General features: G+C 40.0%; 1 protein-coding gene across 1 annotated transcript in view; it reads right to left on the bottom strand.

The window, feature by feature from the left end:
- Positions 1-2999: 2999 nt before the first annotated feature.
- COL4A5 (collagen type IV alpha 5 chain) overlaps positions 3000-26878 on the bottom strand; it is a gene marked incomplete at its 5' end in the record, with an annotated part of 54277 nt that continues 30398 nt past the window's right edge. The window contains 21 exons of the mRNA XM_082289746.1: positions 3000-3518; positions 5004-5176; positions 5475-5589; positions 6173-6350; positions 6693-6905; positions 8167-8265; positions 8584-8712; positions 9083-9154; positions 9304-9376; positions 9727-9860; positions 16124-16309; positions 16828-16878; positions 17438-17536; positions 18083-18163; positions 19438-19564; positions 20450-20589; positions 20915-21004; positions 21998-22096; positions 23290-23439; positions 24239-24328; positions 25202-25369. Coding sequence (XP_082145872.1) covers positions 3437-3518; positions 5004-5176; positions 5475-5589; positions 6173-6350; positions 6693-6905; positions 8167-8265; positions 8584-8712; positions 9083-9154; positions 9304-9376; positions 9727-9860; positions 16124-16309; positions 16828-16878; positions 17438-17536; positions 18083-18163; positions 19438-19564; positions 20450-20589; positions 20915-21004; positions 21998-22096; positions 23290-23439; positions 24239-24328; positions 25202-25369 — 2549 coding nt within the window. The 3' untranslated portion in view covers positions 3000-3436. The remainder of the gene's footprint in view (positions 3519-5003; positions 5177-5474; positions 5590-6172; positions 6351-6692; positions 6906-8166; positions 8266-8583; positions 8713-9082; positions 9155-9303; positions 9377-9726; positions 9861-16123; positions 16310-16827; positions 16879-17437; positions 17537-18082; positions 18164-19437; positions 19565-20449; positions 20590-20914; positions 21005-21997; positions 22097-23289; positions 23440-24238; positions 24329-25201; positions 25370-26878) is intronic.

The raw sequence follows: 26878 nt of genomic DNA on the forward strand, positions 1-26878 counted from the left end.
ATCACCAACACCAGGCATATCAAAATGGCAGTCCTGATTCTTATTCCTGACTTACAAAAAGTGTAAGCCAGGGACCTAACTGCCCATAGCTGTGGACATGTACTCATAGCTAAGTTCCACAGAAAAATTATTAAATCAAACAGCATGATCTTACTGCTGTACCTCAATACAAAAGTAATTCAAACCAAAATGTTTTGGTTTTTTTCCACTTTCACATGCCACACATTGGGCGCCGAATTTGTCTTGGTCTTCGAGACAAAACTTCAGGAGGAAACACTCCAGAATGAGTGTTCCTCCCCTTTTCCTCCGTCAGTGAGACAAATGGGTCACAGGGAGTGAAAGTGGGAAAAAGAAACCAAACTGTTTATTAACACAGGAACAAAATAGGGTAGAACAGGATTAAAAAAACCCCTCAAAGTACAACAAATTCCCAGAGAGGGAACAGACACGCAGGCTTGGACCAGGCGGGGCCACCCCGTGGGCCCACTGGGGCTGCCCCCACAGGCTCCCCGGACCAAAAGGAAGGGAGGCAGTGAGACAAGGGGAAGGAAAGGGAAAAAAGAACAAGAAAAAAACCCCAACAGAACCTTTTTCCAGCTAGCTGGAACACAAAGGAAACCAAAAAGCAGCACAGTGCTCCCGGCACACTCCCTCCTGGGCCCTGCCAAGACCCCCTGAGCTGTTGGGCTGAACCGTTCAACTGCCCCTCGGGCACTGAGTGGAGGGTTAAGGAATAAAGCGGCTTCACAGCATCACCCCAGGACACAGTGTTTTCCTTTTTTAATAATAAAGCTGCAAACACAAACTTTTACCTGTAGTTTAATGTTTATATAGTGATGGATAGCACCTAGAGGCCCCAACCAACATTTGAGCCCCCCTCAATGTCTCTGCCCCAAGGAGCTTACAGTCTAAGCATCAGGAAGCAGGAGAGAATAATAACCATATTTTCTTTTATAGATCAGTAACTCCGATCCAACACAGGTCAAGTGATTTACCTGCTCTAAGGCACAGAAGGTGTGGTGGGAATTAACCCAACATCTCCTGAATCTCTGCTGCAGATCTCAAGTTAAAAGATGTTCCTTCCTCTCCAGACAACTTTTCTCTAAGTAAAATTCCTTTGGAATTCTGAGCCTGAAGCTGATTAAGGTTCAGGACTCTTGTCCAGGTCAGGGCCAGAACAGAATGGAACTCTCAAAAGCACAGCTGCTTTCCACTTTACTTTTCTGTGGTCATCTCACAGCTTTGGGCCCTGAAGCTGCCACAAGACCAGCAGGTCTGGGTGCTCTCTACTGTAGCCTGGAATGGGATCCCTTGTCTTGGTTTTACATGCTGCAAGAGAAGCCCAGATCTTACAAGAATGCTAGAATAAACATGGTCCAATCTATCCCATGTCCCCACATCTGAACACTTCGTGCTGGTAAACACAAGAAGGGGTCATGGTAGGGAAGGCTGGGAGAGCCCTTTCCTTTGAGAGCTCCTTGGCCTTAGCATCCATTCTTCTGCTTTTTTGGGGCTACGGATTGGCTGCTATGTTCATTTTAGACTTCTGCAGAGCCAGCAATAAGATAAGGGCTTGTGTTTACATGAAGAGACTTACTATTTTATTTCTGCTTTGGTAACAAGTTCCTGACTTGGAGGTAGCAGCAGGTTCAGTTTATTACTATATGCATCAGCAAACCAAACTAAACTGAGCTGAAAGATGCACGTTGCTGAATTGCCCACTCTCTACCAACGTATATAACTGCAGCTAATGGAAAAAAGACAAAGCTATTAATATTTTGCACTTTAAACTAAAGAACTTCAGTTTCATACTTAGTTGAAAGCTTTTGAAATCAGCACCAATCTCATTGTATATCTCTGCCACCTGCTTAGTCACCAGTCCTATGTCTTTTGTCAAATGTGCATAAAACAAGGAGATGTCGGACGCTCCGTGTTTACAGGGATAACTGGAAGGTAAGAACGAACAGCCATTAGCAGATAAATTACTTAACAGTATTCAATAAACAAATACACATCACCTGTATAGAGCAGTATGGTAATTCACAAGTTAGGTTGTATTGATAGTCGAGGTGGCAATATACAACAAAAATGTTAAAGTATTGTCACTTGACAGAGTCCTGCATTGTCAGGGAGCTGTTTATACACAAGGGTAAATGAAACGCTCTGACCATAGAAGCTGAACAGTCATGCATACAAAAGTGATCACTTTTCAGCTATTGCACAAGTAGTGACACTCTTTAGACATACACAGGAGGATTCTTACAAACTGACATCAGAAAGACTGCATGCACCATCTTTCAAGGCCTTATGTGAACTATACATACACAAGAGTTGCTGTATACTGTGAATACATTGTGGATGTGTATAAATTCACATAAGATTAAAAGATTAATTTGTAAATAGGAAGGTTTCCACCAGCTTATGCTTTATTTTATTCCGGTTTCTTAGCATTTATACTATTTTGGATAAAACATATGACACCACTTCAGAGTTGAAGTTTCATGTAAGCATCATCCTAAATGCTTTGGTATCTGGATATTCCCAAAGGACAGGTTTGGTTAAACCAAACTGATTACTAAAATGTGAATGTGACTTGTATTCTTAAAAGAAGGATATAGAATATGGCTAATAATTTCACATATTTTCACAAGATAAAAAACCCCTTTTCAAGTGGATTGGGATTTCTAAGCACAAATAAAACCACTGATAGCATGGTGTACAACATTTAAAACCCTGATCAAAATTACTTCAGAATAACTGTGCATTCCCCAAATAGATCAGGTTGGCAACTGAGGAATTAAATGAAAATTAAATGAATAAGTTGGCATAAAAGGGGTAAATTCTCTTTGTACCCCAAGTTTCATAATAAAATACTGTCTTATCTTTTAATTTTAGACATAAGGATTTTTATATCAGTCTGGTTTGTTTCTAAATGACTGAAAGTTTAGATTAAAAAGGTGTTTACATAATATACACATTTCATTACTTACAAAGAGAAATAAGCTTAAAATTTAATATTAAAAACCTGGGATACAGTAGGGTTAGTAGCACCATGAAAAATGTTTTTCGAAACTGCAGTCTTGTTATTTTAAACATACTCAGTGTGTTGTGTTCTTCTCTATTCTCTTGGTTGATCAAAAAGGTGCCATTTTGGTACAGGGAGAGAAATGAAAGTTTTTCATCTTCTGATCCTTTGTGAACCTCGAGTGTTCTTTTCTGTTTCCAAGAGGTCAATTCTTTCATCTTAGTCCTGTTGTCAAATATGTACTGAACAACTCTTAGTTTGGCACATGAGTGAGGTACACTTGAATTTGCATGGTTAAAACAGTTTGGATTTGTTTTTTCTTTTCTTTCTGCACAGTAGCACCATTGTTGCAGCTGGAAGACAGTGCATCTTAGGAATTTTCAACTGTTTTATAAAACATTCTCCAAGACGTTACGTCTTCTTCATGCAAACTTGACAACGACTAATACGCGTCCTCAAGTCTCCAGCTTTCAGTGTCTCTGACTGAGGTTTGCTGGTTGGAAAGGAGGACACAAAGGAAAGGTTGGATTAGCTTTTTCTTTGTTTACAGTTCATTTCAACTTCTGTTTAATTCACAGTTTCATGTAACACTTAAGTATGTGAGCAGGGAATGAATCCTGAATTGGAGAGGTTTTTCTTAAGAGTGATGGTTCTGTCTGTCCCCAGGTGACAGATGTTCAGTTGTGTCAGTGTCTCAGTGTCCCCAAGGTATGCTAAGCACCTGCTTCAGGCTGGCAGGTGATGGAACACAAACACAAACAGAGGAAGGTGAATTTTGTACATTTGAGACTATTTCTGGGGTCTGTTTCTGGCCTTTGGGTTGCTTAGTTGAACGGTACTTTAAGAACACATAAAAAGTACTGCTACAGTCAGAGCTGTATTTAAGTGGTAGCTTTTTTATTTTGAAAGGGTAACAAGATGGGAGATTAATATAATTAGTGTAATATGTGTGTACTCAAATAAGTCAAATGCTTAAAAGTTTCTTTAAAAAAATAGAATGAAGAAGGAAGTTATTTTTATGGGAGGGAGAAAATGGTAGAGACAAATCTCAAGGGTGCATGGCAGTTACTAATAGGAAGTTTTCACAGGTGAATTACCAATAATCAACTGCCCAGAAAACTGAAGAGTGACGAATTATCACATCAAGTACCCTGATTGTAGGTGTTGCACAAAAACAGCTTAGGGGCCACACTGCTCAGAGCATAGTGCCAGCCCTGTGCCACAAAGCTACACTTTTCAATTAGGTGGCAGTGGGAATACTAAGTTTTTTATCAGCACACAAACAGGGCAGTAGCTATTTATTCTATGAAAGGAAATGATTTTTCAAAAAAGAAATTATTTTGGTACTCAACTTGAAAGGGAAAAAGTTGGAGGAGTTAAGAGACTCCAGCTGAAATGCTGACTGCAGAGAAGCTAAGGACAGAATGGCCACTGGCTTCCTTGCAGCCAAAATGTCATCCTGTTTCCTTCTGCAAAGTGTGGAAAAAAATGCTGGCCATGGAGGGTAGGAAACCTTCTTCATACAAGATTTTAAAAAACAAGTTATATGAACCTCTGCCTTAAAAGGTTTAAGTAGAGTTGATCTTGCCCTTCACTCCTATCCCTTGTATATCTGTGAACTACCTTTCCACATATTTGAGTTTATTGAAAGGTTTGGCAAGAAAAAACCCAAAATTGTTCTTTTGTGCTCCGAATATAGTAAACACAGTAGGACTACTTTCAGAGGAGGTACTACAACAAAATGTGAATAAAATCGACACAGAAAGAATCTGACTCCTTGCAAAACAGAATGTGCCCTAGCAAGTTTTTACATAATATTAAAGGCTTACCAAAGAAACACTTGAAAAACTGGTTGTGAGGGGGAAAACAAGCTAAACTATTTCCCTGTAAACAAATCTCTTTTGATCTTTGGAATAAATTCAGTTGCCAAAGAGTTCATTCTGGAATAAAGCAATAGACAAGAAACAGGTTTTCTTACCTGAACATTTCTGACACCTCTACAGTTGCCAGCCAGAAACTGTATGAATTGGCATAATAATTACAGGTGCCCCGACCATGGCATTCGATGAATGGTGCTGAGCGGAATTCTTCCAGACAGGATCCAGGTGATGCCAAGGCCTGTCCAGAGCCTTCTGCTCCAGCACTGGTGTGCTAGTGGAGGAAAGAAAGACACAAACACGGATCTTAGGTGTTAAAAATTGAATAGCACAGTAGTCAACTACTGAAGAGTTCATTCTTGGCAGAGATAGTGTGGTGTCAGACACCTCCAGAAACGTCAGTGACACTGGGATCTGTGTACTGGAAAACCCTGTCAATCTTGGCTACCTTGGCTAGTGACTGAAGGTAAAAAGCTTTTAAATAACAACCCTTGCAGTTCTTATCAGTGTCCTAAAGCAGCTGAGGACACAGGTAGGCAGTACCTGCTTCTGGACTAGGAGGCAGTTCTTACCATCATGAAAGAGTAACCAATCCAGAGGGAGTCCCAGCCTGCAGGACATGAAGGGATCTGAATGGTCTGACTGTGCACAGCTATCACCATAGCAGGAGCTTCACACACAACACATCTGGACACAGGGGAAGTACCAGAGAAACATGTGATGTTAAAATACAATAGCAGTATGTTTTCTTAATAATTCTTACACTGAGAAAGGGAACAAAAACTCGCCTGTGAGAGGCTCCCCTATTAATCTAGACTTCTACGTCTCACATATTTTGTAACTGCAGTAAGAGTATTTTGGAACTCAAAATCTCTCTGTATTTTTAGTACATTGGGTAAAATACTGAAGCAGTTCCTGAAACAAAAACTGGAAGCTTAAAGTCCCCAAGTGAGCGCCTTAATCCTAAAGCCATGGCTCCCATGTTCTTTTTCCTGTCCATGGTGACTACAGAGCTTGCTTGGTTGAGGACAGCTCGCACAGCGTTTCAGCCTCTTGTTATCACTGCTGCAGGGAGACAAACCTCTGAAGACAATGAATACTTTAAAACAAGCTATTTTGAATACTTTTAAACAAGCTATTTTTCTAGTCTCTCCCAGAATAAAACATGACAGATTCATCATTTAATACCCAACCTGCATGTTGGAAACACATGGATAAGCTGTGCTATTTATCCAGATATTAAGAGACCTGACAGCCTGCTGTGCCTCACCGGCTGATGAATGGCTGGATGCTTTGCCCAGTCAGTGGCTCCATGCTCATCGGCATCGGCTCCGGTGTCGACAGCCAGTAGGAATAGTCATTCCTTGATGCAAAGTTACAAACATTGTTGATGTTGCAGAACATGAAGGGCATGGTGCTGAAACGTCTAAGACAGCTCCCAGCAGTACCTACAGAGTAAGACATAGAAGACATCAAAGTTTTCACTTCATTGCTTTTTATAGCAGTTCTTTGAGAACAGTACTTTTGGATCCTTCCTCTCCTCCTGTGAGTGCACAGCAAGTGATATCAGATTGTCACATGGGGGGGAAAAATGTCACTTCTTTATTTTGGTTTACATTCTTTCATCCTGAATTACAATGTGCATCCTCTGGAGACAGCAGATCTTAGTATGCAATCCCCATCCTCATCTAAGAAATCTCCAAGACTGTTGTGTCTTCATAGAACCCAAGCATTGAAGAAGCAGCTACAACATGTTTCCTCTCAAAGACAGAGCACACAGACTATCTCACCCAAATCCTGGCCATGTGCTCTCTCATTTCCTTGCACATACAGAAGAGAGAATCCATCATATATTCTTGATGTTCCCTGTGGACATAGGGGTGTATCCCTGGTCTGGCTGTGCCGAGTTATAAGGAATCCGTGAGCAACAGAAGCTGTTCCAGGAGGACCAGGTGGGCCTTGTAAGCCATCAGGACCAGGAGGTCCTTGTATTCCTCGTGAACCTGTTCACACAAGAGAAACACAACAAACAGTATTGATTAACACCATTGCTTCCTCTTTTAGGACCAACATGTTGGTCTCGTGATGGAGTGCTTGTGAGTTAGGGCACCTGATAATTTGCTAACACTGTCTTCCTGAATTTTTTTTTTCATTTAAGCTTGGTTGAATCAGGGAGATTGTCATAGGTGGTTGTAACAGTGGCACTTCTCTGTGTTGTAGGGGTATTGTGAAGTTAAATACTCTCAGAGCTGTCAGGCACTATGATAACTGCAGAGGACATGACAGCCACTGGAATGACTTCAGTCAGCTTTCCACTTTCAAAACATATCTGCATGTGCAGCTTAAGATAATGTTGAAACATCTTGCTCAAGATCACAAAATAAATGGCAGAGCCAGAAACAGGGACAATTCTCACTCCAGGGCATGCTGTGGTAACTCCTGAGCCAAAGCCCATCAAAATGAATAGAAAAGTTGCTGCCAGTTTTGGAATAGGTTACTAAAAGGGGAAATAAGCTAGAACAGCCTTGAATGTGAGCAAAAATGAGTCAAATGACTGAGAAATGTATCAGAAAAGGCTGTTCTTGAACAGCAATATCAGGAAATATAACTACAGATATTTAGACTGTATTACTCTGCAGTCATTATTTACATTTTTTCACTAAGATAATGCTAACATTTCATAGAGCTGCTCAGAGAAAAAAAGAAAAAGAGGTGTTGTGGATTTTTGTTTCTTTTGAACTGTTTAAATTCTAATACTTTTTCTCACAAGTTGCACTTAATATCTATCACCTTTAGAAAACTGTCCCAGTGCCCAGTCTGATTTCTCAAATCCTAGTTCAGCGGTTCTAAGCAATAGCTACGTGGTAGCCCAATCTCTGACTTTGGTGAAACTCTTTTATGAAGTCTGTTTTTCCCCATTCATAATTTCCATGCAAAATAGGAATTATTTTACTAATCTCTCTTCAGTTTCCTACAATCTTTGTTATCTCCTCTGCATCATCTGTGCTGCAAAGAGGATGCCATTGAGCTTGAGATAAAGCACTTAACAATGTTATTCAGCAATGACCAGCAATGTGTTAATGCTGAGAATGTTCCAAATCAAAGTATGTTCAGCTGTTTGTAATATTTTTGCATTAAGAAAATCCTAAAATTATGATTTTATCATTATTCCCATGAAACAAAGATCTTACTTCCCAGTATTAGCCTCCATACAGAAATGGGAGTCTCTTTTTCCAGTGAATCCTCATAGGATAAACACCATACCTGGTTGGCCTGGAAGGCCTCTCTCTCCTTTACGTCCTGCTGGACCATCAAAACCAGGAAGTCCATCTCTCCCTGGGTCACCAGGGAGACCAATTGGACCTAGAACACACAACAGCGTAACTGAAATAAAAGCTCTTGAAATCTCACTACAGAAATCTTTTAAGTAGTCAGTGACTCAGCTGTTGCTTCTTTCTGATACATGAGACAAGAACAGCCCACTAAACCAGATGTACATGGTAGAATCCAGTGCTTTTCTATTATCTATTAAGCCTGCATTTATCTATTAACCTGAATTTCGCTCTTGCCTCTTGCTGAGCTCAGTAACTCATCTTTGCAGCCAGTGCCATGTCACTGGCACTGCCACCTGCACTCAGATACACTTCTGGTCATTTCTTCTGCAGCCACCTTGGAGCATACCTGGCAATCCCTGTGGCCCTGGCAATCCAGGTGGCCCTTTGGACCCAGGCTGTCCTGGAGGACCAGGGGGACCAGGATCACCTTTGACAACAATGCTTCGTCCAATGGTACCTGGTAAACCTGGTGGACCTGAGAGAAAGAGGATTAGTATTAGATAAACCAAGGTGGAACACAGCATTAGAAACAGTTTCTTTATTTCAAAATTAGAAGCCAAGAGCTCCATCATTGCAAAAAAATAAATGTATATACAGGACAAAAAAGTGCTCTTGGTGACCCCCTCTAAGGACCCCTCTCACAGGAATTAATCTATGTAGACTGGCTACATAGTATAGAATATTAAAATTACTTGTAGGGGCTAAAAAGTACAGCTTGGAATTGTGTTGAAGAGCTTGCTCACTTTACTTTGACTTCTGGCTGAGACCAACTCAGTCCTACATCCCTGTAACAAATTCTACTGATGGGGAGCAAAAGTGACAGTGTCACTACCCAGGACTCCTACCTGGTGGGCCTGGCAGTCCCTGGCTGCCCGTGAGGCCAGCGGGTCCTGCAGGTCCAGTGGGACCCTTCATACCTGAAACATCGAATTCACACAGTCACTCAGTGAAAGAACATGCTGTTTTACAAAATCTGCTGCAGGAACGGCCTAAACAGGCTGTTACTGTGTCTGGAGGTTTTCACTTGAAATGCTGGTTAAATGCCTGGGAATACCCCGTGAAATACCTGGGAATCCTGGAACGCCTGGAACCCCGGGGTCGCCCTTCATTCCATTCAGACCTGGACGACCAGGATCCCCCTGGAGAGAAGAACCTCATGTTATTTCCCCATCTCAGCAATTCCAGAGAACCAGAATGGAACAGGTGGCTGGGGACAATCAAGCACACTGGGGGCTGTGGAGGACTGAGGCCACAGGGGGCTGTCAGTGAGAATGGGAACACGAGGCTGAACTGACAGCTCCAGCTCCCATGGGAATATAGCAGGGACATCCTGCCCAGATACTGGGGGATAACTAAGGAAGAGGCAGGGTGTTAGCTACCACATTTTGGCTTTTATTTTATTATGTTAAACTGCAGGTTCCACCCAAATATGTTCCATTTTTATTGGATTTAAAAATTAACTAGAGGAAAACTCCATTTCTTTTCCTACCTGGCGTCCGGGTGGTCCTCGGTCTCCCTTTGGACCTGTCAGGCCAGGTGGGCCAGGTGGACCTGGGTTCCCTTTTTCCCCTTTAAGTCCTCCACTGCCTGGTGGCCCTCGTGGACCTTCTGGGCCTGGTGGACCTTAACATTGCAGAACAAATATGCACATATCAGTATGTATCAATCATTCTCCACCAAGTTTGTGCCTTCAGTGTTTAAAAAAAAAAAAAAAAAAAAAAAAAAAACCAACAAAAGAAACTAAAAAGAAAGATATTTTGGTTTCATTTCCCAGCTCTATTTCAATGCTAAATTCAGAGTAAACGAAAAAGAAAACAAATAGAGGAATTATTTGCACTACCCAAATCAGGAACCAAGGCTCCTTATCTAGCTGATGAAGCAGGTCTTTCCAGAAGGCAGTGCAGCTCACCTGCATCAGCAGCTTACTGGTGACCAGACCCAGTGTCTTTACTGGGAGCCAAGAAACCCAAAATTAGATGGTACAAATATCCCCTCTGCTGACCTGCATTACATTCCCCACATCTTAAGTGCTTCTTAACAGCCTGAATTCTTTTTGTAAGCTAGCCTCAAGACTGTAAAACACTGCTGCTTTTTTGTCACAATTTGACATACCTATTAAGGAGCACACATGTACTGTCTCCTGACTGCTGGGCAGCAGGAAGCTCATCATTCTGCCTTGCCTACGTAACAACCTGATTTGCAGAACCTTCCTTATGTTGAATAACTCTCCCTCCAACTGACTTTTTTATCTTTAGTAGAATTACACTGTGCAAATCTAATAGAAAAACTGGACTGGTCTTTAAATATTTTGCCTTTGCTATAGCCACCTTAATCCAAAGCAAAGCAGTAGCTATAAAAGAAACTTTGATATCTGGAGAACTGAAAGATGAGACCTCCACCTTTGTCCCACCATCTAAATGGAAGGTAACCAGTATTAATTTGTGACAAAATAAACCATAAGCAAGTGCAGCAACAGCTAATAACATTTTACAAGTTAGATCTCGTAATTGGATTAACAAAAGGATTTCTTTTCAGGACAGTGCTATGACAGTCTCTCCTGTAGTACAAATCTAACATTTATCAGTGTGCTGAATTTTCATTCTCCTGCAACCTTGAATAACTTAACATCTCCTTTGACATCCTCAATGGATAAATTTGAAGATTTGTATTTCTGCATGCAAATTTGAGTATAGAATTCCTTCCCTTTTAAAATCAACAGCAATTTTGTACCAGATTTCACATATACCCTGTAGCAGTTTCAGCTACAGAAAACATCCCATCATGCAAGGATTTTTTGTATTCATTTTGCTCTTTTATACATGCATAATAATACCAGGTTACCATCTGGGGCATGCTAATCAAACACATACGGTCTGCAGGGTAACCACAGCCCTTAAAAAGACAATCACAGAATTACAGGAAAACATCTGTTTCTCTTACATCAAGTGCAATGCAGTAAAACAAATTGCCCGAGTTAAGAGTCTAACCTGGAGGACCTGGAAGGATCAGAGTTCACCAAAGCCCAATGATCGATGTTAGAAGGGTCAGACATCACACAGTACAAAACAAGATTACTAGTTAGAAATAGTACAGATGACAGCAAATACACTGCACAACAACCCATTTCACCAGCATATTTTGTATTTACAGTATAATCCACACGCATGCATAAAACCACACATGAATACACAAACACAGGTATTTTCAGATACAAGTTACTCTGGTGACTAGGCTCTACTGAAACTAATTTGACACTTCATTTAATAGCAAACTTAAAGCTTCACTAGAGAATGTGTTATTGCTTTAACATTACAGCTAAGGCCTATAACTGGTTAGTCCTGCTCACAACAGGGTTTGGACTATGTAACCATTTCACTGACAACATTTAGCCTCACAGGGCCTGGAGCTTGACAAATAGGTAAATTGTGAATTACAGCTTACTCTTGTGGAAAATTCTGCTTTGGATAGGGGGGAAATGTGACTAGCAGAAGGACTTATCACCACTAATCACGTATGAGCCTCAACTATCTGTGAATACAATTCCAGGACTGAAAAGTAGGCTTACACCCTCTTTAAAACTAAGCAGAATTGACATGGATCAACAGGGCTCCAAATGCTGTAAGCAAAAAAACAGCAGAACTTGCAAATTTAGAATTTGTTGCCTTTACTGTTGGCATTATTTTGTCTTGAGAAAAAATATTCCAAGATGCTAATTTACCTGCTTAACGTTATATGGAGAACGGCATGTGATAACATCTTAGAAAAATGATTTAAATGTCCTCTTTCAAAAGATAAGCTGGTTGTCCCTACCATGCTCCTAAGTTAATATATTATTTTAGCTCCTGTGCCACTTGCATATTTCATGTCAGTGAAATGATTTAAATATATCACCATGCAATTTGCAGCTAAAAACGACAATAAATACACATCACGTTTACCTCATAGCACTATTTCTTACATATTTGGTAAATTATTTTAAATACTAACTGTAATACACTTGTTAAAAATAATGACATGGACATATCATTGTTACTGTTAAGTACTTATAAACTATATTTCACTGATAGATAAGTTTTGCTATGATTTATAAATCAGTCCTACGTGTGTTCATCACTGAATTCTGGCTGATCACAGTCAGGGTGGAACAAAATGCGATGCAATCACTCAGTTCCTCTCAGCACCCCATGATGGCAGCTCTCTTTGGAAGTGTGGTTACTGCTTGGGTGACCACAGTTAAATTAAAAGGTAAAGCCACATTCCCTTTCTTTACATGGCTGCATAAAAATAGGATTCAAACATCAGGGGCTACCACATTTGCTACCTCATGGTGCTTAGGACAGCAGGCTGAAAACAAAAATGTATTCCTTTATTGAATTTTCATGACAGTTCTTTGCTTCCTCAAAGTCATCATAGCAAAACCTAAAGACATCATTATTATTAAATAGATATACCAAGTCATTTTCAGTCTAGACACAGATGTTAAAATCTTCCCAAGTGCCAGTTTGTGCTCCATGCTGATACACAAAACTTACAATAAACTTCTGGAAACGACTGTGTTCTCACCAATTCTGTCCCACTGCCCTAGTGCCAGGGAGGGCAGGGCTGTGAGCTTTATTTTCATTAAATACTTGTGAAAGGAAGAACTTTCCTCATTTCCTCTAAATGGGCTGGTGAAGCAAAACAATGGAAATAAGGATTTCTCTGCACTGAAAACTTAAAAGGCTCTAAGTTGGGAATCTAAAGCATCACTGTTAGTCTGTATAAATTTTCCTACAGATACTGTTGGTATAAAAGAAGCATCTAATTTATTTAAGTCACTTGAGAGTAGCAGGTGCTATAAAAATGAGTACTGTCACTTGCCCAAGCTGCAACACACAATTATACAGCAAGGCATGGGAGGACAGTGCAATGTGCTTTTTTAAAAAAAGCTGAAAACCAGAATATATTGTTTCCAGCTGCGCTGAGGGGAAAAAAAAAAAAGAAAAGCTAAAACAAGTTTCACAGCTGGGGACACTTTATAAAAGCCTTGCAAATCTAGACCCACAAGGTCTTCCACCATGGGCAGAGCCAGTGTCCTTCCAGTGTCAGTCCCAAAAGAACATGGAGGAGATGGCTGAAAGCCAACTCTGAGCATTTCTTTCCCACCACAAATTAAAAGGTGTGTCTGAAAAATGACTCTGCATATCTACATTTAGACACTACAGAAGTAATACATTCATTTTCATGCAAAGTTATTATTTTGGAGTTACGGGGCTAACCTGAGGGACCTGGGAGTAGGGGGTCAGAATTCACCAAGGTCATCATTAGAACAAGGGGAAAAACATCAAAATTGTTAGAAATATAAACAAACTAACATATTCAACTAAACCTTTCTTTTTAGATTTAGCTCAATATTCCTTTACATACAGTATGCAAAACACCAAACTATTATTATTCATAGCAATGAAAATAGACATGTGGAGTAACAGCAATGTTCTGTTGCCCTGGAAATTGGCTTAATTTTATAATGAATTAATAAATCCATCCCAACACCACCTATCAATATTTATTTTAGGGGTAACTCAACTGGAATCAGAGAGCTATATCATGTTTAACTTAATCTCTTTTACTAATCTTAGAATTTTACCCAGAAGTCAACAACAAACAGTAGACAGCTTCTGGTTTTATTTTGGTCCCTAGAAGAGGTAATTGGACAGCCACACAGCTGCTTTTATGAGTAACTGCCTTATGTTGAAATGTTACAAAATCAGCATTCTAACAATATACTCTGTTATCATCAGAAACAAAAGGCTGGAGTGCTGATTGTACCAGAACTGCAATAATAGTTTGGTTTATCCACATTAGTTCACACATAACTGAGCAAAACAAATGCTTCACTTTATACATTGCATGCAACAAAAATGGAAATAAGAGAAAGAAAGAGAAGGAGAGAGAGAACATGGCTGAGCAGAACCTCACTGGTTGCTTCCCCTGCTCATAAACCTGCACAAAATGATTACACCATTGCTCCACCTCCCCAGCTGATCAGAATCAGTAAACACTTGATTTACACAGGGAACCCTGAACAGGATGAGCAGCTCCATAAAACCCAATGCTACAGCAGACCAGAGAATCTCAGCTGGTGCTTTCACTATACCTCAGAGGTTGCTTAGGCTGGTTTACTTTTAAAGATTTCTTTAGAGTTTGGAGATATCCTCTGTATAAGAATGTTTTAAAAATGAAAGCCTATACTGTTATGGACCAACCACTGTCCTGGGCCAAAATTTTAACTGCTGCACTACTCTATATACAGAAAAATTACAGATAGTCAAAAGCAAACTGGGGCTACAAACGTGCTGCAGTGATGCTCCACTGGCTGAGTAGAGCGCCTGGGGCACAGCACGGAGTCAGTTCCTCCAGCAAAAAGGGAGAAGGCATGTACTCCTCATTCCACTAACCAAATAGGAAACCAGGAAGGCCATGTGACTGGCTGGGGATTATTAACCCATAGGGTTGTTGTTCCATGCCAGTCACACACAAAGCAGGTTTAGGATACAGCACAATTCAAGTATTTTTACTAGGACTAAAAGAAAACCTCATTACACTGGCAAATAGCACCCCAGTTTTAAGGTGTCATAAATTAAAAACAAATGTTTACAATGACTCATGTTTTAAATGCACAGTTATGATAGATGAGTTCATAGCCTACTCTGCAACACAAAAAACTCATATTGCCATTGATAATAACAACATATGATTCATTTTCAGCTCTAGAGAAAATATTTTGATAAAATTCTATTCAAAAAATCCATTTTCCATTGTGACTGTCTCCTTTTGTGTCAGAAGCAAGCGTGAGGAAAGAGCAAATCTTAAAATCTTTCCACGTGTATACTGCAAAGCTAAACTCTCCCTTGATACCCAAAATTCAACAACATCTGTGTTGCAGCTATTTTTCAATTGTACTAATTCAAAACTAACTTTCCTCAGAAAAGTCTTTAAATAAAAGAATAATTTGAGGGCAATAAAAAATATTACTTCACCATTACTATGCAAAGGAAAAAATCTGTGTCATCAACCAATGGCTTGGTTTGAAAGCAGTCTTCTTTAAGGGAGAATGTCAAGCCTGTTAAGTGAGATGAATCTTAGAGGCAGCAAAGTACTTCTGGATTCAAGATCCAGCAATAAGCTTGACCTGGAGCTGTGACAGGTTCATTAAAGTTGTATTTTTTCAAGAGCAGTATCTAAATGCAAATAAACATTCTATAACAAAATAGAAATCAATTTCTAACACAGGCCAGATAGTTGCTCAGCAATGTTAACTCAGTGTAGCGTTTTCTCATTCCCAGAATTAGTTGGTGCAGGAACAAAATGCAAACATGGAATGGAAAGATGAACACGGCATGATGGAGTCCATGGGAGCCACGTGACACAATGGAGCAATGACTTGTGTTACATGGCCCGGAGATGAGGAGCAGTATCCAATCTGATCATGCTGGGATGCTAGTGGGAATTTGATTTTCATGACTCTTAGAATGATGGGGTTTGTTACTTTTGGTTTTTTGTGCACGATGACGTTTGCTGATCGTGTGCCAGCACTGCAAAGGTCTCAAAGTTCAGAGGTCGGATGGTGCTTGCGAGTGATTACTGGGGCAGCATGCGGAGAACCTCCCGCGCGGGAACGCCTTCGATTTTTGCTGCCAGGCATCAGAAATTTAGAGAAACTGAGGCTAGTTTACTTATAGATACCAGGGCTTTTTGGCAACAAAATGCTCTGGTTGCCCACACACCTATGCCATGAGGCTTGACCTTATCCATCCAAATAAATTGAGAGAATTTAAAGGCTGATGACCTACCAGCAAAATATCAAAGTACTGGCAGATGTTCGCAGGTATGGATCATGCTCTTACCTGGCCTTCCTGGAACACCTGGTGGGCCAGGGCTACCTTTAGGACCTTCCAGAGGTGGCCCTGGTATTCCTGGTGGGCCTGGGGGACCCTGCAGACCAGGGAATCCCTGGAAACCTGGTTCTCCCTTCAGACCGGGAAGTCCAGGGGGTCCCGGTGGGCCAGGTAACCCCAGTTCTCCTTTTTGCCCTGTGAAACCAAAGAGCCATGTTTGTGAATACTGTTACGAATTGCCATAAAGTCCAAAAGCCAACTTGCAAAGCCATTTCTCTCTCTTGCAGAAGGCACAAGTCTGGCCACAACTCCAAAATTTTCAAATAAGCCTGAGGAATATAGGAGCTTTAATGCTACCAGAGCGGAGCAATGTATCAAGAAGCTATACTTTCAAAGCAGCTTCATTTGTCATCTGTTGTATGAATGCTTTATTTACTGACACAAATCAGCAAAGTTCCATACAATGCAGTAGGCTATTGCTCTGTGTGCATTTATTCTGGCTGCATAATTGCTAGTTTACAAAATACAGTGGTCAGTAATAAAATGTCTTCATTGCTGTGGTTAATTGAAAAAAGCCTGCTGACAAAAAAAAATTTTACTTGTAGCTATAGTATTCATTTGCTGCAGAAAATACAACCCACCCTTCTTGTTTTTTGTGTGTAAATATATTTTACATTGAACCTTTTTAACAAAGGGCAACAGAAAAGCTTTACCTGACAATCCTGGGAGTCCTGGGGGTCCTGGACGCCCAAAACCTGGTAGACCTGAAAAAAGAGATTTAGACAAAAATGAATATTTAGCTTTCAGGTCTCCAGGAATGGGAATATGAGGCTTAGAAGAATGAAATATGTGATTCCTTGAGATTACTTGTATTCTCATTCACTCACCAGTCTTCCCTAAAGTTGGAGGTTTTGCTATTGAATGCATCTGTAGCTTTCCTAAGTGTTTCCATCCCCTCGAAATCCACCTTCTTTCAGCTTTTGGGAGTTACTATGTTTGCATTTTTGTTCGAAGATCTATCTTTAGAGCAGGGATTACACTGTTTATCCACTGTGTAACTGGGCTGAAGCAATGCAGCTACCATGGAATACAGGAACAGGGGCTGGTGTTAAAGCCAGGTAATAAAATCCGGGAGAGCTGACTGAATTCTTGTCCTGTGCTTCCCTGGCAGCTTGACAGCAGTCTTTGTGAGCCACCCAGCAGCCAGGAACCACAGGAGCAGCTTTGAAGGTGTAAGGGCAGTTACAGGAAAGAAAGAATAGAGCAAGCAGGACATGCCAGTGTAGAGTGAAGAGGAGAAAACAAACAGGAAGGACACCTAACCTGGTTCACCCTTCTGACCCGCTGGTCCAGGGATACCATCTCGACCAGGTTGTCCCTTTTCCCCTGAAGGACCAGGAGGGCCAGGACGACCAATATCACCTAAAACAGGGACAGAACACATTAGCACACTTGCCTAACCTGCAGTAAAATAACCCAGCATCCCCTTCCCCACCATCTCAATCTAAAGGCGTGGTAATGCAATAAAAGATTTACAGGGGTGTAATCTTAAACCTTTCTCTCTCTCCCCTGACAATTTAGAAAAGGCTTTTAGACCTGTGAATTTTCAAGCAGTCACTGTTTGCTAAAAATAAAATGCTTCCCTTCAGTAAAAATCAGGATTTTGCTCCTATAAAAACAGGTTAGACCACAGGATTACTTAGCATAAATAAGGCTGATAAGTACTGAAACAGTTAACTTCTTGTTTCAATAGATAATGAATTGACAGCAAATACAAGTCCTCAAAAGAAAGTTTAAATTTCTTTCTTTACTGCTTAATTTCAGTGAATTAGGCGTGTGCAATGGTGTTTGAGCACCCATGTACATATAGATGCATTTCCATGATGCTAAAAAGAAGAAAGGAAGTGCCTTCAATGTGTTATGTTTTTCACAGAAGCAGCTGATCTCTGCTGCACTGTCCATGCTCACCTACTGGCCCAGGTGGTCCAGGCAGGCCAGGATTACCTGGAGGGCCCTCAATACCTTTTGGTCCTGGAATTCCTGGCGTTCCTGTAAAGCACAGGCATTTCAATCAAATAACGAACAAAACGGACTTTTCAGCAGATCTTTAAATGCTACAGTCTGAGATGCCCTGAGTAACAAATGAGCTAATTCTACCAAGATACTGTATTTATGCTCATTTTGCAGATTTACAGCTGATCAATGAGATGAATTATAAAGCAAAGAATGTACAGAAACGAAACATACTGGTACAACTGCCCTTACTGCTACTCTCGAGCCTCCTCCTAATTGTTGAGTGCCCATGGCCAAGCACACAGCAACTTTGGCAGTCTGCTAGAAAATTACTATTTTAGAGACAGGTGTTTCTGCTTGATGACAAATTGAAAGCATTATGAACTGGGATTGAATAGTCCTTCCCCAATCCTCTTTTTACTTCCTGAAAAAGGAAGTTAATAAAAATGGTCTTAGTTAGAGTTTATACTGGATTCTCACCCCTACAGCATGAGCTGAGTGGGAGGTAGGAAAAACTCCTGATCTGTTGCAGTGTCTGCTCTGAACAGCACCTGAGCCTGATCAGGTATTGAGGCAGGGTCTCAATGCACGTTGTGGCTGTTCAGTCTTTTAGGCATGACATGAAACAGAGGGTAAAAACTGTCAGGTTCAAGGTCAGGTTTTGTTCTCTTCTAAGCTTCCTGCTGTCATGACCACAGTTGTAAGTTCCCTAATTTTCTACATCAAAGCAGCCCAAGCACACTTGTAAAACAGCCTTCAGTGCTGTAAACACAGCAGAGGTAGAAACTTTGTTTCTTTAAATTTTGCATCAAAAAACTGACATATACCTGTGAACAACTTCTATTAATATTTTTTAGAGAACAGTGCAAAATCTATTTTAATTATATTTCAGAGATTTCTCTTAAGAACACATTTTTAGACAATGAATGCTATGAAAAAAAGTGCTAAGTTTTCCAGGATGGCACTTTTTTATTGATTCATGAAGAAAAAATATGGACACCTTGGTTTTTTTTTTTTTTAACCCTAGTATTTGTGGGTCAGAGGAGGTAAGAGTGCGTGCTGTGGGACTGGAGAGTATTAACAAACATAGCTGCTACATCCCCTCAGAGCAGATGAAGGATTTCAGAAGGCACTCATAAAAAATGCATTCCAACACTTTTGCTGTGACAATTCCAACAGCACAAAGCTTAGAAGCAGCAGATTGTCCAAAACTCTGAAAAAGCTGGAGTCTCCCCCAATTAACCACTGTGTTTAGCTGTTCATACCAATATTAGCAAGAGGGGAAGTGAAAAAAAACTGTTGAGAATTACCTGGGAATCCAGGAAGGCCTGGCTCTCCTTTTGCACCTGGACTGCCCGGAAATCCAGGCAAACCAGGATTTCCAGCTATACCTTTAGAGCCTGGACCACCTGGGTATCCAGGCAAGCCAAGATCTCCCTAGAAAACATTAAGCAGAAATAAGAACCCAGACTTCTTAAGATGGGGAAGCCCCTACTGTATGTTCCCCATCTTGCCATCACATCAAGGTCACAATTATATTGTGTACACCTCTCCTCAGTAACGTGAATCATCTCAACACAAAATTAAGCAGAAATAGCAATAGTAAAGACTTCAACAGTTTTCCCCTATAATTTTGTGCACAGTATTTTTTCCTCAGAACTGGCCTACATTAAAGAAAAAAAGTACCTTCCTTTCTTCCAGGAGGAACAGAGATTTTTACCCCATGATAATGCAGAATTAAAAAAAGAAACCTGTGGAGCTTCAACCATATAATGTTTTTGCTAAGTTAATTGTGCTCAACATCAATTGCAAGGCATCAGTGAAGACTGCTAGACATCCTGAAGATCTTTTTGTCACTTTTTTGTGGGTGGCAGAAAGGATGATATAGGGAAATATTAATTCAAATACTATATACAGACCTTAAAATTTTAAGCCGCAGTAACCATGCTATATTATTAATAATTTGTTCTTAAATGCACATCTTAATTTTTTAGGAATTAACTACATAATTAGACAGCAGGACAATGATAATTGTATAAATCCCTACCAACTACCAAAGTGAAGATTAGGCCACAAAGTAAACCCAACTTGAAAAGTCTGTTAAACAATCTTCTCCTTTAACTTGATTAAGTTACATATAAACAAATTCACCTTTAAAATTAGAAATTTATATCCCACCTGAAAAGTTGACTTTGCTTGTTACTAATATATTTATATACATATTTACAGTTATATGTACTATCTATTAAGTAATAGTTGGGGGGAAAAAATCAACACAAAATCTAGTTTTGTCATGGAATTTTCAATTGAAGAATTTTGTACCTTTGGTCCAGGGGGACCAGGAATACCAATGCTTGAAAGACCAGGGTCACCTTTCTCCCCTTTCAGTCCAGGAAATCCTGCAGGCCCAGGCTGCCCTGGACGTCCTGCTATTCCTTGGCTGCCTTTAATCCCAGGGGGACCTGTCCAAAAGATAAAATGAAATTTAAAAAAATACAAATAAAACTTCTGCAGTAATTTACAGAAATCATTTAAAGTACAGCAACCAAACTAGAAAGGCCTGAAAATTTCACTGGCTGGCCTTGAACACCTAATGTTTTTTTTGTACTTCTAAAACCAAACTAAAACAATTATCTAAAAATATCAATTATGTATGTAGGGTTTTATGCAATTCTCATCTTTATTGCTATTTATTATTACATACTACACACAAACAGGGTCATCTTCGGAGTATGTAGAAGGAGAACACTGGCCCAAATGAAGTAAAATTCAAGCACAGACACTAACCTGGAAGGCCCATCTCTCCTACAGCTCCTTTTAATCCTGGAGGTCCTGTTGGTCCTGGCTGCCCAGGAAGCCCCATGTCTCCCTTGATGCCTAGGAAAGGTGTGATTGGGTTAATTAATGGCAATAACAAAAGGTTTCTGATATCCATGCATTCTCATATGAACATGCTTGTCATCTGATTACAAAGGCAATGGATTTGGAGTTGCTTTAGGCCTCGTACTGTTCCTACATGCTTTTTCACACATTTGCAGTAAAATATTCAACACCTGCAGTTTGTTCTAAGCCAAGATTTGATCAGGGCCACTGCTTATTTGTTTTGAAGATTAGTCTAATGAAATAGGTCAAATCCCAGTCCATGATTTAGTCACCATCTGAAAGGATTCAGGACTGGTGTGACTTGGTCTCTCATGAGTTCCTCTGCAGAATGAACACATTACCTCTTTCTTATGTGCAACACGTATTCAGCAGCCTCAATTACAGAATTTAATGCAACCTACAATGGCCAAACTAGTTTGAGTCCTGGATGGTTAACAATATTCCCCAAGCCCAACAAGATATTTAGAGTGAGGCCTACATTAGACACAAGGACTCAAGATCTCAGATAAATTGATACAGCTGTAGGGAGTAGCAATGCAAAACAGAATTTGTTTTCTTGGTCCTTGCAATTCTTTAAAGCAAATATGTGACACCCAGACAGCCTTTGTAATACATCCATTTGGCCATTTGCAAAGTATAATGCTTAGCAATATACAAAATAAATATATGAAATGACAAGTCCTGTTGGCAGATCCTGCAGTCACGTCGCTTGCTCGAGCAACAAGTACTTTTCCAGTCATCCTAAAAGACATCTTAATCTTTAATGGGATCAGTTTAAATCTGCTGTTGGGTCTGTTTGAAGGAAAAAGCTTCAAGCATATTGTTTGGATAATGATGTTAAATGTCCCAAAACTGTGCTGCAGTTTTAAGTGCAAATCCCTAAGGTTAGTTTAGATATAAGTGGATTAACATCCCAACTCCATGTGATAAAAACACATGCAAATCTTTATTCGTCAACACTGTCCAGATGAGGCCTTGTTTACTGACCTGGCAATCCTGGCACACCTGGTGGGCCACTAAGTCCTGGTGGGCCTGGGTCACCTGGGAGACCTTGATAACCTTTCTGGCCTGATAAACCAGGAATACCTCGAGGGAAAAAGTCACATTTTATTATTATTACTACTACTGTATGTTTTCTTTTACCTTGAAGAGATCAGATGTAGCTATGGATGAATAAAAAACCAAATAGGGATTTTTCTTCAGTAAATATAATTCCTCCTAGTTTAGCAAAGAGAAGTATCACAGAACACAAAATATTTGTTCTGGAAATTTTAAAATTACTACAGAGCAGGAACAATAGAAGTAAGTAGAGAAAAAAGTAACTTCATAACTAATGCCAATATACTTCATTCAAAGGGCTGTCTTCTGGATGAGCAGACTCCATGCTAACCTCTGCATTCACCCAGATTATTGATATACAAGTTTAATTACATTGCTACACCAAAATCACTTTGGGACTAACACATTATAAAAATTAATACAGGTGTTTTAGCAGATTTTTACAAATTCTATGTGGCTGATATTCCATGGAATAACTTTGTGTTGCCCTGCTGACAGTTAAATCTCCTTCCACAGAAAAAGGAAAAATAGTGTTTTAGGACCCTACCTGGGCTTCCAAGAAATTAGCACAATAGGTAAATTAGCACAGTAATGGCTGGGACAACACTAGGTAAAAGCATTCTGGCTCTCTCTAGGGTACAATATTTTTTACTCTTCTCAAGACTAAATTAGTGTTCAAAGGAGACATCAGAACCCTTGGTGGGGGAGGAAAAGGAGGCCAGCAAAAGTGAGAGAGAACACAGACTTGAGAAAAACTTCCAGGCTGCTAACTTCCCAAGTAGAAACACACACACAGATAACATTTAGCTCAGAGGTGGTGCACAAGCAGATGACCTGTGCAATTTCATCCTACAAGGAAAAGACCCAAGGGCCTTTGAGACAGCAGGAATGCAGCCAGCACAGAAGCTATGACAACTCTCTCATCATGCTTAGGAATAACTCCTAGAAGACTGAATTGTAATGCTGCTGAAAGCACCTTAGTGCTATTACAAAACTGCCATGTGCCAAATGAGCAAGGACATTGCAAACTAACCATAAAGAGGAACTTAGTCACAAAATCCCTTTAAAAAAAGTCTAAATACAAGAACCTTAAACCACATCTATATTTCAAATTAACTTTTTTCTGTAAAAAAGAATGAACAGTGATGGATTCAGTCACAGCTCACTACTATGTGGAGAGGACAAACCACCTCCCCATATCCACATGCAAAGTTCTTTACCTGGAACACCTGGCTCGCCTTTTTCTCCTTTTGCTCCCAGCTGTTTGGGATCAACTGTTCCGGGTGGACCTGGCAGACCTGCTTCACCTTTGATGCCTTTCTGCCCCACTGGTCCAGGAGGCCCTGGCGGACCAGGTAACCCACTATTACCTACAGGAGGTACAGACAACAAAAGGAAAAAAATATAATCCTTAATGTAGGCTAATGTATTTGTAATGCTTTTTCTTACATAGGGATTCCATGACTTATCCATGAAGTTGGAATTCACTCAATGATCAGGCAGTTTATGGAAAGTGCTCCACAGCATTTTTAGCCCTGGAATAAAGCTGAGTGAGTGGAGTGCACAGGGGTTTTGTCAGCTCTGGGCAGCAGAGGAAACAGCTGTGCCTGTCTGAGCCTTCCAGAGCTCCCAGAGCCCCACTGTGCTGTGCCACCAGCACAGAGGGGTCACAACAGCTACAGCTACAGCAGCTTTGGATTCAGAGCCTCCTTGTTCTGGGGAGGTGAATCAGGTTTTTTGCTACCAAACTCTTTCAAAATTCACCTCCAGCAAGGGGGTTGGGAAAATGTAGAGAGAAGAGATTCTCTGTGATACCTATATAGCTAATTCTGGATGACTACATAACCCTAAGGTACTGATTTTCTTCTTTCTGCTGTTTTAAGCAGATTTCAAAACACACTTCAGAAGTATTGCCCTACTTCAATGCCATCAATCCAAAGGAAATGTTTCTAAAATAGCTAACAGTTCATGACATCATCTAAATAGAGTGATTGAATGCTATGGCTTAAAAATGCAAAGCAATTCTGAACATCAGCACTGTCAAAAGACGATAACTTGAGCAGGTCCCAGAAATGAAAACCTAGATGTTAGTATTACAAAACCTTTCAACACAGGACAGGGAAAACAGCATTCTGCATCCCTTTCAGGGGTGAATAAAGCAAACATTACCTTTCAAGCCAAGCAGGCCATTTCTTCCAGGAGTTCCCGGAGGCCCTGGAGGACCAGGAGCTCCCATGACACCCATCTCACCTTTGGCACCTAAAAGCATTGAGCTACATTGTCATTTTGAACAGAAACTCAAAACCTATCAGGTACCTTAAATTTGTTTCCCCGGATCTCCATGGTATTTAGTAACCAGCATATGCATATAAGCCTGTTTTAAGGGAATTAAAAGCACTCAGTTGTTGTATAGATTTAAATCAGATAAAATGACACTTGAAAACTGTGGCAATTTTTCCAGTTAGGTCCTGAGAAAATTTGCAGTGCTCTGTTACAGTAGAAGGCATGTTTATATCTCCAAGAGGTTTAGTTCCCCAGTTTGAAACACAAATCCTAGCTTGAACAAACTTGAATTTAGGGAAAGGCAAGAAGACAATTAAGTATACACTATTTCTAGAATCTTTTGTATTGCTCCCTCTATCCAAGAGACATTCTCAAAGTTCATTTTTAATATTGCTATTTCAAAGGGCAAAACAGACTAGCTTAACTGAATAGTCTAACACTTAGAATAAGGAAATTAATACTTAAAACCAAGTAGCATTTATGATTATTCTTTTTAAACAAATTTTGTTCTAAATTATAGCAGTGACTAGAAAAAAAAAATCGCAAAATAAATTAGAGAAGTATCATAACAATGATGATCAAAGCCATGTATGAAAGTTATGAAAAAGAATAATGTATAAAAAATTTAAATCAAGTTATAGGGAAGAGTGAAAAGGTAACAAGAATTTTAAAGCAACATATTTTATGACAATGTTTTTTAAAAGTATGAGATGTAATGGTTACATATATCCAACTTTAAATAGGTAGGATAAACACCCAAGTGCTTTAAGCTGGCATGGGCAAGCATAACGAGCTACCACCCATAACTGCAGTTTGGTCTTTGTCCACAGGTAAAATAAATGAACTTACCTGGAAATCCAGGTATTCCATCCCTGCCAGGTGGCCCAGGTGAACCCTGAGGCCCTGGGAGTCCAGGGGGTCCTGGATATCCTGGAGCTCCTTGGTCACCTGGAGGACCAGGAACGTCGAAGCCTGGAGGACCTGGATCCCCTTTCTCCCCTGGAATGCCTTGCAACCCTAGACAATGTTTTAAGACACAACCTTTTAGCAAAAAGTCAGGCAAGGCTGAGATCTGTTTGTCGGGCTATAGTACTGTAGAAATAGTTTTAGTTGCAATCCATTCCTACCACGGCTGAAAACCCCGCAATTCTTCTAAATCCTTTTTTTTTTTTGAATGACTTCCAAGTGTTACAAGGCTATATTCTCTTGAAGAGAAACATTACTAAAATTTTACTAAGATGTAACAAATGCAATTCAAATGAATGTCAAAAGGAAAACAAATCTCTTCAACAACCCTTCAAGTCTGATTATTAAAAGAAAAAGCCAAATTTATTAGACTAGTTTGTATTTTATAATTAGGTATTCAGATTCACATATTTCCATTAATTTTTCCATTTTCCTACATTCTAAGATAACATTAGCTGAATATTTTTGAAGGATAGCAAAATTCTGCACTGCATTGTATTTTCCCTGAATGAAAAATAATAATTGTCAAAAGATGCTTAAGATTGTTCCATGCTGACACTGAGCTCGAGAGGCGCTGCGGAAGCAAGCAGGCAGCTCGTTTCCCTCCAGTGCATGGTGTCAGTGAAGATGCTCACTCTGGAGAAGTAGCTGACCAAAAAGCAGTATTCATAAATCTCAGCTTAAGAAAAGGCTTTGGTAAAGAAACCACAGTACCTGGGGGACCTGAGGTTCAAAAGCCAACGAGTTAGAGCTCATCAGGAAGTTGAGACAGGTAGCAATAAGGAGTTGTAATAGTCGTTAAGTTAGGAAACAAAATAAAGCACATATAGGTTAGAACAAAGACAAAAATCTATCTAAAGTTACTGAAAACAGATCTAAATACAAAGAATTCAATGCTAATGCAGCTGAGAGAAACCAGACTGCAAGGAAACTTGGAGATCTTTTTCAAAGTGCAGCCACCACTGTATTCAGAAAAAACAAACATTGAGATATTTTCAAATATTGATGGTACAGTTTAAAAATAAAATTATTTTTCCTTCTCTCCTTGTCTAGTATTTTCCACAAAAGTGGGGAACAAACTTTTTCTGATATGTTTCTTATAAAACTCATTTCTAGATACTGGCTTGGACCCCTTCTGAGCACCAGAGTACACCCTACCAATCAGCTTCTCATTGATTGGCCCCACATTCTGTTAAATCCCTTCAAACAGCGATTTTCAAAAGACGTTCCTTCCTTATTACACAAAAAACCTTTCCATATTTCCCCCCATTCTTTTAGTGCTATTATGTAAATGTACATTGTTACACCCACAGATGGTATATTGCGTGTTGCATGCCCTGGCATAGTCTGAGATAATTGACACCACCATGCCAAAACCTCATAAATAACTCCAAGGCAGCAGTATTCCAACTCTGTAATGGTCACCCCACTCACAGCTGCATGTGATGTCATCACATGTTCTTTGCACACTGAAAAGGCAGATTGAATTTTCTTGATGGAGTAAGCTGTAGACTTCCACTTATTTAATACTAAGCATGTTCCTCTCTGGCAGCAGCTTAT

Source organism: Coloeus monedula (assembly GCF_965178545.1).
Source record: "Coloeus monedula genome assembly, chromosome: 12".
Taxonomy (NCBI): Eukaryota; Metazoa; Chordata; class Aves; order Passeriformes; family Corvidae; genus Coloeus; species Coloeus monedula.